Source organism: Oryzias latipes, chromosome 13, assembly GCF_053564925.1.
Source record: "Oryzias latipes strain Hd-rR chromosome 13, Olatipes_Hd-rR_3.1".
Taxonomy (NCBI): domain Eukaryota; kingdom Metazoa; phylum Chordata; class Actinopteri; order Beloniformes; family Adrianichthyidae; genus Oryzias; species Oryzias latipes.
Window position 1 is genome coordinate 34,187,079 of NC_136249.1, and position 15,815 is coordinate 34,202,893.

General features: G+C 42.8%; 1 protein-coding gene across 1 annotated transcript; it reads left to right on the forward strand.

The window, feature by feature from the left end:
- The first annotated feature begins 284 nt into the window (after positions 1 to 284).
- On the forward strand, positions 285 to 3,183 carry sb:cb81 (mRNA decay activator protein ZFP36L1). Its single transcript, XM_004075204.5, has 2 exons — positions 285 to 633; positions 963 to 3,183. Exons 1-2 carry the CDS (start codon positions 385 to 387, stop codon positions 2,079 to 2,081), a joined length of 1,368 nt encoding a protein of 455 aa, XP_004075252.2. The 5' UTR covers positions 285 to 384; the 3' UTR covers positions 2,082 to 3,183.
- Positions 3,184 to 15,815: the final 12,632 nt, after the last annotated feature.

Consider the following 15,815-nt stretch of genomic DNA (forward strand, 5'->3'; position numbering starts at 1 on the left):
AACGCATCCCTGCATCCCATTTGATGTTTTCACAATTTCATTTTTCAAAGTCAGATTTAAGTGAGTTGAGGATTCTCAGGACCCCACCCCCCCCCCACCCCCACCCCCACCACACACATTTTGAGGGGTGAATATGTTTGGCATTTGGGGCGCAGGAGGATAACCCTCCCTCAAAGATTTGGTCATGAATAGGCAGAAAAGTAGCTCATTCAGCCCCCCTCCCCTCCTCCTCATCCCAGCCCACCCTGCCCCCCAGCACACAATTACAATACAGAGACCCACGCCCCCAACACACACAGTGCTCGTCCTGCCCCCTGAAGCACACAAACAGGGGGTGGGCGTCAGTGGGAGGGTTTCCCCAACTATTTAAAGAGATTCCAGCAGATGGTTGAGGAACTTTGCTCCCAGAGTCTCTGTGGTTTCTCTGCCGGTTCCTCCACGGCCGTCTCCGTCTGCTCCTACACCTCACTCCGCTTTGGAGGAACAGGATCCCTCTCTGAAACTTTTTCTATTTATCCGGAGAATTTGATCCCGGTTTTGCTGGCTTTTGCTGGCTTTTCTCTCAGCAGGGAGGAAATCATGCCTTCCGACTTTCTAACTCCTTTCCTGGAAGTGGATGAAGAGTTCTGCAAGGTAAAACAACCTGTGTGCTAATTTGTCATCACATGTAGACCAGACAATTGATCCAAAATGCAAATTATTACTCAGTGTAACTGGAATTTTGTCATTTAACTTATAGTTCAGAGGCTGCAGAGAATGCCTTAATACATTATTTCCAGTCTCCAAACTTTCAATGGGCTGAAATAAGAAGAATTCTAAAGACACAAATCAACAAAATGACCTAAAATCTTAGAAAGGAATGACATTACGCTCGATTAGATCTAGAAATTCCTCCAGGCCGCAGCTTCAAACTCCTCGTCGTACTTCAGGAAGTTGATCTTTTCTGTCTTTTTGTGTGACAGAACTTCCGCGGCTTGGAGACGGCAGATGGCTCCTCCTGCAGCTTGCAGCAGCGAGTCCTTGGCTTTCAGAGGCGCCATTCGCTCTGCCCCGTGACCCTCCCCAACTCCAAGTTCAACAGCAGCTCTGAGTTACTGGAGTCCGGTTGCTGGGGTCTGGGCCTGGCCCCCCAGCAGCACTGGAACCGCGAACTTCCTCAGTCCTCGCTCAGCCACATCCCCTTCAGAGTGGACCGCTCGGTCAGCATGATCGAAGGAAGAGCCGACAAAAGTGTGTCCCCACCTCTGCTGCTGCCCCCGCCGGGCCTGTGTGTCAACAACAACAACAACAACTGTGGGGCCTCCCCCAGGGCGCCGGTGCCACCGCCGCACATCTCCACCCGCTACAAGACCGAACTGTGCCGCACCTATGAAGAAAGCGGCTCCTGCAAATATGGCGCCAAATGTCAGTTTGCCCATGGCCTGGAGGAGCTGAGAGGCCTCAGCAGACACCCCAAGTACAAGACGGAGCCGTGCCGCACCTTCCACACCATCGGCTTCTGTCCGTACGGCGCCCGCTGCCACTTCATCCACAACGCCGACGAGATCCAGGCCGCGCCGCACCGGCAGAAGCTGAGGCCTCCTCCGTTACGCCACAGCCTCAGCTTCGCCGGCTTCTCCTCGTCTCGCCACACCTTCCAGCCAGTGGAGTCCCAGCCTTCCTCCCTCCTCTTCACCCGGGCCTCCTCCGTCTCCCCTCCTCCCTCCTCCATTGGGAGTCCAGAACTCCTCTCACCTCTCTTTCCTGAGCCAGGGACCCTCAGGCATTGCCCCCACCTCTTTGCTGGCCTCCATGACCTGTCGGGCGATGGAGGTTTCTCTGCCGTCACCGACTCCTCCTCCTCCTCTTCCTCCACCAGCAGCAGCAGGTGTTCCCCAACCATCTACAAAAACCTCCCTCCTCTCCTCCCCCAGCCAGACTTCCTCGGCCTGCAGCGCAGCTCCTCGGCTGACTCCCTCTCCGAGGAGGGTTACACGTCCTCCTGCTCCCTGAGCTCCTCCTCCTCCAGCGGCACGGAGTCGCCGAGCTTTGAGGGCCGACGTCTGCCCATCTTCAGCCGCCTCTCCGTCTCAGATGAATAAGGGGGGTGGTGTTGTGTTGAACATATATAGGCTTTCATTTCTTCTGAAATCGGCCAACTACGTTTGCATATTGCATTTCCCAGCCAGCATCGCTAGTGCTGCTCAGCGTTTGTCCAGTTTTAGCCGACTCCTTTAACCACGACGAGTGTCTTCTGTCCGCTTTTTACGACCTCCTGCTGTATACTGTTGTATACATTTGTTCATAGAGTCATTGGGGAGGGCCTGAATCCCACCCCCTAGGATCTATTAGGAAAAGGGGTGTTGACCAACTGTTTGGTGACATTCGTTTGTGACTTGATTGTATTTTTTTTTAACCTGAAACCAGCATCGGTTAAACCACCTGTTACCAAAGTTCTCCCCGGTTAGTCTGAACCCCTGTGATGTGTATTTTTTCATCCTAACACCGTATTTATTGTTGTGAGATGTTGTGATTGTGTCCCTGTTTGTACAATTGGGTCCATGCTTTAAAAAAATAGGCTAGTGTAGAGGAGGGGATGGGAGGAGGAGTTTTGGCATTCTGCATCGTTCATGTTGCCTTATCGGCCTTAAGGAGACTTTTCGGGGTTTCTTGGTCTCCCTTCCTCACCGATCAGCCTGAAACCACCTGACTGGAATCACATTCTTTTTTTGTTTTAAATATTGGGTAAAGACTGAACATTTGGACCACAGGTTTCAGTTATGGTTGTAAAAATCGTTTAATCTTCATCGGAAGTTGGACCCTTGACCTGCGGTGTAGGTCGTTGCACGCCGTCTAGATGGGAAGCTCTGGAGCGGCGGGAGAAATCACGGGATTTCATTCTTAAAACTTTTGACCCGAAATCGACTCTACCTGCCCTCCTTGAGTTTAATAAGCACTCGCTGTCCCACTTTGACAGCAAGATGCTTTTTTTTTTTTATAAAAAAAAAGAAAACATGTTAACTTAAAGTTCTATTTATTTTCTTTTTTTTTCTTTTTTATAAAAACAAAACCTATATTGTGTTGTTTATTCCACATAAATTAAGTGCATCTATTGTTTACATTCCAGCGGTTATGTCTGTAACCTTGCTTTTTTATCTTAATATATTTGTGCATCTTTATTTCAAAATAAAAGTCCTGAATCTATATGAGGGTTGTAAGCTGTCATTTTTTTATCTCATGGACACAGTTGGCTCTTTTAAACTGAAATGTTCCCTTCACAGGCTTTCTGTCGCATCAAAGAATGTATGTCTTTGCGTTCACTAAATAACTACGTGTAGCTAAAATTATTATGGCAGCAGGTTTTCATGAAAGCAACTTTATCTTCCAAATTTTGTAATAAAATTGCCAAATTTTAACTTTTAAACGATAAATTACAGAATGTTTTCACTGCAGCTGGAGCGCCGGTGTCTAAAGGGTTAAGGAGGTTGATGATGTCACAAGAAAGTCCGGAAAAATGTCCTCCATCAGTTCTGGACTCATGAGCCTTTGGAGTCTGAACCATGGACTGAGTCAGTGTGATGTCACACACAGGAAATGGTTTGATCCTGGCTCCAACCGAATGAAGTTTTCCTGTAATATGGACGCCACCATGTTGGAGTCAGACGCCGTCAGTAAGCAGTGAATGATCCAAATCTGTCTGAGTCATCGTTTCTGTGACAACCGCTCTCACCAATCAGGAGTGAGCTTGTTGGAAGGCCACACCCCCTCCCACTGGAAAACAGGTTACAGGAAATCTGTCAAGCGTTATTAACGTTGGAGGTGGGGGCCAGCAGGCCTCCCCCTTTTGTTAAGGAATCATCTGATTGGCCATAGGAGGATGTCAAGGTATCAGAGCTAGAACGGTTCTGCTGAGTAACAGCTGTTAGAACACTTTGGGATTTTGGCTTCTTGGAACCACGTCAAGTTTGGTGACCCCCCCTCCCCCCAACTTAACAATGTAATGAAATAAACATCCATCATAAATCCTTATTTTATTTATAAAGTTCAGAATCATTTGACTAATTTTAATAAATCAGATTGAGGTTGTGTCCAAATTCCCATTCTAACCCTAAACACTAAAAAACTAGATGGTGCTACGATGAAGAGCCTTGGATTTTAAAGCAATTCGGACACCACGCTCACTACTTTTTTTTTAAACGTCGGACATGCTGTCATCGATTTCACCAGCTTAAAACCTCATTAATATGAGCGTTTTGCGCTGATTATTTACGAGTCCACTGTCTTCTGAAGATAAAAAGGTTGATGGTTTATTATAAAAAACATTTAAATACAAAAACTGTTCCTACGAAATGCATTGTGGTCTATATTCCCCGATCTAGAGAGTATTTATCCACACTGGAGACTTCTGGGAAATTTCTAAGGCACTGGATTTGAAGATTAGGACAGCACTGCAAATGGCGAACATAGTGAGTAGGGAAGGAATTCAGACACAATCTGGGTCAACACCTAAAGGAAATAATAAATGCACCAAGGAAATGTTATGAGGGGACAGATTTTCAAAATAAATCTTTAAACACTAACATCTTTGCATCTTTAACCTCTTAAAGAAAGAAGTTGAGGGTTTTAAAAACCTCTGAGCTGCATCAATCTGGTACAAATGACTAAACGTCAGTAAATCCCAGGAGAATTGGTGTTAAAGTTGATTAGAAGAGCAGCGAACCTGAAGGCAGCAGCGGCCTGCAGAGCGTTCCCACGTTTACCATCATCCGACACACAAAGGACACCAAGATTAACTCTTTCCCTTCCGTGTGTCCAGGGACCCCCCCCCCCATCTGAATGTGTGGGAAGAGTTTTGTTGCGGCACGTCTGAACGGACCCATTTCTGCTGTGGAGAATGTTTGGGCAACAGATGCTGGAACAAAGACTTCTCTGCACACAATGGCACACTCAGATACTTGTGACTGATTTCCATCTATTCACAGAGAGGGGCAGAAGTTGAGATCCTCCCCCTCGGAGGGGGCAAGTGTTTGTTTTCGCCTCTAAATAACAACAATAAACAGCATAAAAGGGAGGTTTCCTCCAATTGAAATGTCCAAACTTTATTGGAACATCTTCCGTTGGATTCGCCCAAACTGACCGTTGTAATAATTGTTTCATAGAGTGATGACTTTTCTCCAGTTACGGAAATATTTTCAACTTCTAAAACAATAAAAAGCAACAACAGGAAGTCACCAAAAGTTTTGTAAACTCAAACAAATTCTTCAAATTAGGGCTGAGGTTCTGGTGTCAGTTGGGTTTCAGAACCAAATTCTCCCATCAGTCTCTAAAAACGGGGAAAGCATGGACTGGGGGGCATTTCTGTGTGCTGGCATTCAACTCCGCTCCATGAATAATGGTGGAGTGAAGCAGCAGCACGCCGCCCCGCCCCCACCCGCCTCCCCATTCAGTGCCCTGGGCTGTGTGTGGGGGTTCTGCGGGACCCCCAAAAAAGGCCAAGGGCCATCCCCGTGCAGCCCCTGCGGTCCCTCCCTCCCCTCCTGGTCCTGCAGCCTCATTGTGTGTCCCTGCTTTCCCTTTTCAGCCTCACATCTGTATGCTAATGCGGCCCAACGGGAAGGGCTGATGGGAGGAGGGGCGGGGGGCCTCCCATGCACGATGGGAGCAAACTGGGAATGAAGTGATTTTGAGGGTGAATTCAGCAGCGGGGATGGCTATTCGCTGATGGATGATCCAGATGCTTTGAAGGGAAAGTACGAGGTGTGGAGGAAAATTCAGAAGAAATGAGCGAGAGATTGTTGATTCTCCTCACACTGGACGGGGGTGGGGGGTGGAGGTGATTGCTCCCCATCCCTGATTCTAGGGATCCAGTCTGACCAGATCCATGAACGTCTTTGTTTTCCTGGTCTGAGCTGGAATCTGGATCCAACCTGTACGGCTGATAATTAAGATGTTGCTGCCATTTTTTTTGCACCACTAATGTTAGGTTGGGGGTGTGAGGCTTACTCCCCTCCCATAACTCAGGGTCGTGGGAGTGGGTGAATTTCTGATGAACTCCTGCCGCTCTGCAGAAATTATGTCATAGAAAAACGACACAGATTAAAAATCTTATTTTTACTTTAATTTTTATTTATTTATTTTTAACCTTTTTTATTATTATATTTTACTTCTTCTTTTTATTTATTTTAATTTTTTTAACTTGTCCTGTCAAACAGGCGAGCAGACAGATGAGAGCTGAAAGCCTGTTGTGTTGGACATATTTTACTGTTACAACATGAGGAATGGATCTTCTGACACACTAGGTGTATTTTAAAATTTACTCCTTTTGTAATTTAGGCTAAACTTTTTCAAAACGACACAGATTTTTTATTTTTGTCTAAAAACGGCATCATCCTAATTAAAAGATCAGTGGAAACGCTCTGAAAATAGATCAGAAAAAGGATCAAAGTGGGACTGAAAATTTAAATATACATTTGATTTAAACAAAATCAGCAGCTTAAAATACCCAGCATGCCTGGAAACAGCATGAATAAAAGTGAAATAAAGTAAAAACTGGATTCTTAATTCCTTTTTCTGGTTGATCATCCATGTTTGGTGAAGCGTGGGCGGAGTCCATTTAGTAAACTCTGGGTCCGGTTGTGTGTTTGGTTTTGAGATGCCTCATGATGATGGTTGCATGACATGCAGGTTGGTTTTCTTGAAAGTTGCTATTGCAACTGGTCTTCTCCACACTTTCTCCACACAGCGGGCATGTTTTTGCTCTGATCTGTCACTGATGTGCTGACTTCTGTTAGAGTTCTTATCTGTAATGATAACCTGGAAATATATGTAAGGGTTAATGGCTGACGAAGTGTGCATCATCAGAAATTAATGCACTTCAAAGGTCATTAACCCGCTTATACCATGGTCATTTACAAGATAAATAAATATTCAACCAGTTTTAAGTCCTTTATTCTTGTTATTTTATGGTTTCTACCGTCAGGCGCCACCAGTCCGGTCACAGCTTTACAGTCCAGCCAACACGCCAACATAGATGTTTGTGTCCTCAACACTTTTCTTTCTGAGCTTCCCGAGGGAATTTGGAGCTTTTTAAAAACTTAGACCACATTTTTTGTCACGCCGCCTCCAGGCGTGACAACAATTGAGTGAGCAAGAAATTTCTGTTTTGTTGTCACACCCTCCTGTTCTCCGGGTCCAGGGAACGACGCTGAGGCGAACATCTGCTCCCCCAGGAGCAAAACCATCGCAGCTCAGAAACAAACCCTACTTTGGGGGAACGTCCTTTCATGGCCTGAGCTGCGGGTTAGCAGGGAGGAGAGTAAATATACACGGGAAATAGTGTTAGAGGAGGAGCTTCTCCAGAGAACGGAAGTCGATGGGATGGATTCTCCTTAACAGGCGGTGACCTCTTGACCCTTTAGTGTCTCATCTTTAGTTTCTGTCCAGTTGTTTGTTCTGCACATAGAGATGCTGATCCACCTGTGGATTTTTGTCCAAATGCTAACATAAATGTTTCTGCTGGGAACCTTAGAAAACTATTCAGGAGGTTTTTTACAGTAAAAATGAAACACCTCATCATCAGATTCAATAGACTCCATTCGTCATTGGATGAATTTTAGCACAGAGAGACGAAAGAATATAAAGAAATTACACGATTTTACCATTTTAGGATGTTTTTAATCAGCAATGTTAGCATCCAGTCTGTCTTTGCTCATAATTGATTAGATTAAGAACGTCTTTAAAGGGGTTTGGTTGTATGAGTTGTGGTCCTCTGATACCTGCTTCCCATATTTTCTTGGCATGTCAGAAGAAAGTGAATTGTGGGAGATTTAAACTCAAATGAAGCGTATTGTGAAACATACAAAGAGCAGTTTGTCAGCTTCTGCATGAGTGACACATGAAATACTAATCTGCTGTCACATACAGGTTCTTGTTCTTTTTTACTGACACACATTGTAGCATAAATTCTAATTTTGCTCTTTGGTTTCTGTCATTTAATGTTTTTCTTTATTTGAGCATTTTTTGATTTGACTTTTGTTCTTTGTAAACTGCTTAAGAGCTCGTTGGAAGAAGTTTAGAATTTGCAGCCCCCGGGATGTTTTCTGACACTTTGCATTCCAGTGACCACATGTTGAGAGATCACAGTCAGTTACCAGATAAATATGCAACACCTTTACCTGCTTATCTGATGCTGAAATAAACAAAGGAACCCCCACATCTGAGCACAAAAAAAGCTTTTCCGGCAGTTCTTTAATCTGAACCGCTAAAGGCAGTTTAGCAAATTAAGGTTTCTCAATTCTCCAGGTTTCCTACTCTGAAAAAAAATACACAACAGAATTGGCACTTAAAAAGATGCATTTTACTGTCCTTTTACAGCAAAACATTTATATTAAGACATTTCTTGAAGCCACAAAATATAGATGAAGCATTTAAATCTGTCCTTCATCATAATTTATGTTTCCAACACTCCTCATCTGCACAATAACTGCAAAGACTCATGACAAAACAGACAAATAATCAAACTACAATGTATTTGAAATGTTTCTGTTTTCCTCACAGATGAATTATCTTTACCCTCTAAAAGATTTTTGACTTTCTTGAACAAACTTTTAATTAATCTAAGCTTAAGATCTGGAATGCATTTGATTTTTAAAAGCTTTTTAAATATAAAACATGTGTAAAAAACTAAAGTGCCAAAGGTTTTGAGTAAACATTTTGTAATTTTGCAATATTTCCACTTTGGGATTTTTTTTGTCCCATCAGTCTTCATAATAAAATGTAGTTTACCCAAATGTCAAAAACTTTTTCTTTTTGTGAAGTTAAGTTAGTTTTTGTTCAATTAACAGAAGTTTTTTCAAATTGATCGACTTTCACTCTAAACATTTTGCTGTGGCGCCCTCTGCTGGTTTTTGCTTCACATTACAAACGGATTAAAAATACATGTTCAAAAAGAGTCATAATAAGAGTTAGTGTGATGTCAAAAATGATGCATGTCACATTAATTTATACTGATCTATTCTGTGTGGTTTTTAAATAATTGTTTGTTAGAGTCACTGGTGTTTGTTGGTGATACATCAGTGGCGAAAGGACCTGGATTTGGATTACATGCTAGAGATGGTTTGATGATTTAAAAAAAACAGATTTTTCACCATTTTTGGTTTTCATTCTAAAAACTTGACCAAGTCCAGAAAAGAACAAAGTCCAACCCATCCTGAGAAGTTTGATTCCAGAGCGGAACCCGTGAATGAAGGTGGACTCTACTATTTCTATTCAGTCACCGCCACCCTCACGCACAAACTCAGGCTCCTTCCTCACAAGAGGCATCCTTATCCCGTCTTAATGGGATATTAACATATAAAAGGTATTATAATAGTATGAAATAATCTGTAATTGGATGAATCTAAAACATGAAACAAAACATAAAACAACAAAACAAGACAAAACGTATATGTTTTTCCATCAAAAAGTCTTTGGATGTTGATTTGCTGATCCATCAGGTGGAGCTGCATAAAGTAAAGGTGGATACCAAAGCCTTCAAGAGGCTTTTAAGCCCGAAAGCCCGAACACCTCAGCCCGTGCACATAATGGGAGAAAGTGTGGAGATGGTACAGACTAACAAGTACCCGGGGGTTGTGTTGGACCACAAGCTGGACTGGACTACCAACAAGAAGACCCAATCCAGGCTGTACTTTCTCCGGAGGGTGCGCTCTTTAAACATCTGCACTAAACTGCTCCACATGTTTTATCAGTCGGTGGTGGAAAGTGCTCTCCTCTATGCTGCTGTGTGCTGGTGCAATACCAGCAAGAAGAACATCTGCAGGCTCAACAAGATCATCAAGAGGGCGAGCTCTGTGGAGGGACTGAAGCTGGATCTTGTGGAGGAGGTGGCAGAACAGAAAACACTGACCAGGTTCAGGGCCATCATGAGGAATATCTCACATCCCCTACATGAGGCCTTCACCAGCAGGAGGAGCACTTTCAGCAACAGACTGCTGTCCCAGCGCTGCTCCACGGAAAGACTGAAGCAATCGTTTGTTCCTCGTGCCATCAGGAAATACAATTCTCTGGCAGGGCATCTTAGGGAACGGCAACCATAGGAGGGGGCCACTGCCTAGTAAACCCCCCCCCCAAGGCTCATCGCAGGCTAAGCCCCCCACCCCCTCACCCTATTATGAGGTTATATGAGGAAGGGGGTAAGTTGGGGACAGCTGATAGACTGTCCCCCGGTGGTCAAACAGCTGTCCCCCCCCCCCCCCCCCCCCAGCAAGGGGGCCAGGCCCACCCAGCCCAGGGGCCCCACCACCGGAGGCGCCGACACCCCAGGCCCAGCACCATGGGCCCAGCAGGACCACGCAGCGCCCCAGCCCGCCCCACCCAGGCGCCGGACCCGACCCCCCGACCAACGGAGCCCCCACCACCCCCCGCCAGGCACCGGAGGCCCCGACCCCCACCCCGGCCCCACGGCAGAAGGGCAAGGAGCAGCGACGACCAGGCCCCCCCCACCCCCTAAGTCCCGGAGTTAGCTATGGGAGACCAGAGAGACCGATTTCTTTCAAAGTTACTTGAACTTTGGGCTGACATTTTTTCCAAGCTGATATGATCAAGCAGCAGATTTCTGTGTTGAGTTATATTTATATTTTTTTTGCTTTTCCAATTTATTAAAATAGTTTTTTTAGCAATGCAAAGAGTTATGAAAATGATAGAGCCTAATCCTCCTTCTACATCGATGGCACTCATTTCACCAAGCACACAAAGTGACGGTGAAGCTGTGATTGAAACCTTAAGCCAGACCTATAGATCGGCACATACCTGCTGCCAGAGAGCCTGGACAGGTGTGCAGAGCCACAGTGCATGCATGTAACTGTCGGGTAGATTACTGTCACAGTGTTCACAAATGTCTGAGTTACTGAGACCTATCTTGAACATCCTCTGTCCAGTGTAGTAAATCCTGTGAAGAGTTTTGAAATGGATTAGCTGCAGATTTGGACTTTTTGTCATTTTAAAGGTGTTTAGACAAAGTTCTGACCAAAAACTTTCATCTGTGCTGATGCTCAAATCCGCATCCCATTTTGTTGTCGGAAGTGAAATATTGTTATCTAAATTGCATAAAAGTTTGTATATTTTGGAGAGAGTTTTATTCATTGAGAAATTGATCAGAGTGGTAACTACATCTGGTAGCTTTAAATCGTTGTCTCTGTATTTAAACTTTTTAGTAATAATTGATTTAAGTTGCTGATATTCCAAGAAGTTATATATTCCATGTTTGTCTTGAAGTTCCTGGGGAGTTATGAATCTTCTATTAATAGTTACGTGCTCTAGTTGTTTTATGCCCCCTGCTTGCCAAGCTGGGAAGTGGATAATTTTTTTGTTTATGAGGATGTCTGGGTTGTTCCAGATGGGTGTCATTTTGCACGGTTGAATTGATGATTTTGATATTTTGAGAAATTCCCACCAGGCTGTTAAAGTGGCATTTATATTAATACTTTTGAAACAATCCTGTTTTTTAACTATTTGGCTAATAAATGGAAGATCTGACAGGTTGATCAAATCAAATCAAATCAAACTTTATTTATAAAATAGCGCTTCTCATGCACTTTGTGCAGCTCGAAGCGCTTTAACACTAAAAACAGTAAACACACAACATTACAATAAAAACCCCAACCCACCCTACACCCTTCCCACTTCCCTCCATTAAACCACATGACCCATGGCTCCCACGTACAATGAATTATGACTATGTAACTGTAAAATAAATAAATAAATAATTAAATAAATAAATAAATAAATAAACAAACAAGTATGGCTTGGCTCTGCTGTGAGGAAACAGTATCTGGGAATCCTTTCATACCAGGAGCCAGCCCGGCCACCGGAACATCGCCACAGTGCCCACCCAGACCGGGACAACACCGGGGTCCCCCTCACAGCCATAAAGCTGTAAAATTAGACCCCAGCCGCCCCAGCAAGGGCAACAACTGCAGCAACAACCGCTGACCAAGCCGGCAAGCCCTGGAGGAAAAGATCCCCTCAAGAAACACTGGGGCTAAAATCATAAGATGCTAAAATTAAAAACATAAAAAAAACAAAAACAAAAAAAAAACAAACATAAAATTGAGAATAAGATGCATAAAATTAAAATAAATACATAAAATAGCCTATACTAAAACTAATAGAATAAATTAGCAGTTAAAATCAACTAAAAGCTAAATTAAAAAGGTGAGTCTTGAGCCTCTTCTTAAAAACCTCTACTGTCTCTGCAGCCCTGAGGTTCTCCGGAAGGCCGTTCCACAGGCGAGGACCATAATGGCAGAACGAAGCCTCACCATAAGTCACAAGGTGACATAAGTTAAGTCACCTTGGGAACAACTAAGAGGCCAGCACTGGAAGACCTCAAGGTCCGCGAGGGCTCATATTTTAAAAGAATATCATTTAAATAAGAAGGCCCAAGACCATAAAAACATTTATAAACCATTAAAAGAATTTTAAAATCAATCCTGAAACGCACAGGGAGCCAATGCAGCGATTTTAAAACCGGTGTAATGTGTTCCCGCCCCCTGGTCCTCGTCAGAACTCGTGCCGCTGAGTTCTGTAGAAGTTGTAGATTTGAGATCGACTTTTGGGGTAAACCAGAGAGCAGGGCATTACAATAATCTAAACGACTGAAAATAAAAGCATGCATTAGTACCTCTGTGCTGGCAAGAGAGAGGAACGGGCGGACTCTGGCAATGTTCTTAAGATGATAAAATCCTGTCTTAACGACACTTTTAATGTGTGGGATAAAATTTAGCTCAGAGTCAAAAAGTACGCCCAGGTTTCTCACACATTGAGAAGGTTTAAAATTATGAAGATGTGGTAAAATCATCTCTCTCTTGTCTTCAGAACCGATGATTAAAACTTCAGTTTTGTCCTGGTTGAGCTGTAAGAAGTTTTCTGCCATCCACAACTTTATATCTAAAATGCAGTTTAAAAGAGTGTTAACCGGTTCAAGGTCATCAGGAGACACGGCGATGTAAAGCTGTGTATCATCAGCATAGCTGTGAAAGTCAACGGCGTGTCTCCTGATGACATCCCCAAGAGGCAACATATATAAATTAAACAGTATTGGCCCTAAAATCGACCCCTGGGGAACCCCACAACTTATTTCGTGGATTCTTGAAGAGCACGTATCCATACTTACATAAAAGTGTCGATCTGTCAGGTAAGAGTAAAACCACTTAAGAACATTTCCAGAGAGGCCCACTAGACTACTAAGTCTGTCTAATAAAATCTGGTGATCTACTGTATCAAAAGCGGCACTAAGATCCAGCAGCACCACGACAGAAAGTTTCTGAGAGTCATAGTTTAATCTAAGATCATTAACGATCTTTAAAAGAGCCGTTTCTGTACTATGGCTTTTCCTAAAACCAGACTGATATTTTTCTAAAATTTTTTGGGCATTTAAAAACTCATGCAGTTGAGTTGCGACACTTTTTTCTATTATTTTACTTAAAAATGGTAAGTTGGATACGGGTCTATAGTTATCCAGATTTTTTGGATCTAATTGACTCTTCTTCAGAAGGGGCCTCACCACCGCCGTCTTACAGGCAGAAGGGAAGACCCCCGTCTGAAGAGAGCAATTTACTATATTTAAAAGCTCTGACTCAAACAATCCATAAAATGTTTTAAAAAGTGAAGTGGGAATGGGATCTTTCCACATAACGCCTGTTCCAAGTCTAAACTGAGGTTTCTTCGTTTTTTCCGGAATCCGTTTTTTTTGGGAGTTTTTCCTTACCGCAAAGGGGGGTCTAAAGGCAGGGATGTCAGTTTGTTAGTTCATTTTAGTATTTTCCTATTGAACTCTTTGTATTCGTGATCCTTTTGAGTTCATGTTTTACTTCGAAGCCCATCGAGACGACTGTTGTTGTGATTTTGGGCTATACAAATAAAATTGAATTGAATTGAATTGAATACAAGGAAAAGCTCCACTTCCCACCCCTGACCTTTCTACATGTCCATTGTTTCGTCCCCTTATCTTTAAGGGAGACAGACTTCTCTTCCGTCAGACTTCCTCAATAGGAGTCCAAACATTTTCAGGCTTCCTGTCAGAGAAAAACTGATTCAAAAATAAGAGCAGGAGTTTATATTTGCTGGTCATGTGTCTTACTCTCACATCTAAATATTTGACTTTCCTTTAAAAAGTTCATACAATTCAAGTGGACAAAAGCTAAAAACAGCGCAGATTTTTACCCTGAGTTGGTCATTTTAAAGTCTTTGAATAGACTTTGTGACACAGAGGAGGAAAAACTCAGATTTAACAGGAAGAGAATTCCAGTTACTGAAGCTTTGACCATTTCCAGAAGTGCAATATCCTCACTTCTACCACCAACAAGGATGGTACGACCTACAGGGGGAAACTGAGTAGGTCAGTAAGGTCATGGTCAAACACGCTTAACGAAAATCTCAATCAGAAGGACCCATTCCTGGTGAAAAATATTACAGTTTTATTGGATCTCAGGGTTGGGTTTGATACAATTGGCCACATTATATTACTCAACTGACTTGGTGAGTCAGTTGAGAACTAAAGCAGTTCAAAGCATTTTCAGGGGGTGGGGGTGGGGGAATGAAGTATTTTCTGTCAATTGGTAACTTCACATCTGAGCCAACAGAAATTACATGTGGAGTTCTCCAAGGCTCCATCCTGGAACCACTACTATTTAACATCTACATGCTTGCACTGGGAAAAGTAAAAAAAAAAAAAAAAAAAAAACTCGTTACCATGGCGACACAGATGACACACAGACATATTCTGTATTACAAGGACACCAGGGCTGTGTCTGAATTCCCACGCTAACCCCCAACTACTGAAAAACTACATAGTGCTGCACTAGTTAGTGCCCTGGATTTTAAGAGCAATTCGGACACCATGCTCACTACTTTTTTTTATTAAACGGCAAATATGACCTCACTAATTCCACCAAGTGAAAATCTAATTGATCTAATTGAATTGATTGGGCATTATGCGACAATTATTTATAAATCTACTGAGTTCTGTAGATGAAAACAATGCAATGAGATATAAAATAAAACTTAGCTCACCTTAAATGAAATATCATCTTTTATTTTGGATTTAATGTTTCACTGAAAACAAACCAGGACCCTGCTGGATATTAGACAGCGTATAAAGGAGATGGATCGACTCTGCGGTAATGTGATCTGGGACTGGGCGATACTTGGGATCAGGGTATCGATCTGATACCAAACGATTTACCGGGCTAGTATCGCCGATATAGGTATCGATACTTTTTTTTGGAAATGTCGTATCATAGAAGAATTTCAGAAATACTCAATTTTTGGTAATTAAATGTATAATAAAACACAGGATGGAGAATTTTGGTAAATGAAAATATTAATGAACTCATCACAACTATTTGAACTGAACATACATCAAATATAGAACATTTATAGTAATAAAAGCATAATAGAAAAATGATAAGAAAACAGTATTTAATGCAAAAAAAAAGCAACATTATTTACAAGCATGTAAATAAAACAGCAGCAAAAACCTTTTTTAACAAGAAAGAAAGGCAGAAATAAAATATCAAAGTCACTAGTGAAAACAGAAGCAACACTGTAAGAAATATAAAAAATATTAACAACACAACAAAAAATCCCGCCATTGGTGCAAATCTGTGGCTTTAATAACTCTGCTCTCTGATGAAGCAGGGAGGGGAGGGGCAATTTCCTGTGGGCAGTTTCCTGCACAAAGTGGGCAGGTATTTAGTGATTTTTGCCTGATCTGGCAACACTACAGACTGCGCTTAAACTCTGTAAGTAAACTAAACCTCTTTTCTGTACGTATTGCA

Excerpts from the sequence above, each read along its gene's own strand:
- sb:cb81 (XM_004075204.5), top strand. The coding sequence starts at position 385 with ATGGTTGAGGAACTTTGCTCCCAGAGTCTCTGTGGTTTCTCTGCCGGT. Across the intron at positions 634-962 it reads TGGATGAAGAGTTCTGCAAG|AACTTCCGCGGCTTGGAGAC; the intron begins GTAAAACAACCT and ends TTTGTGTGACAG.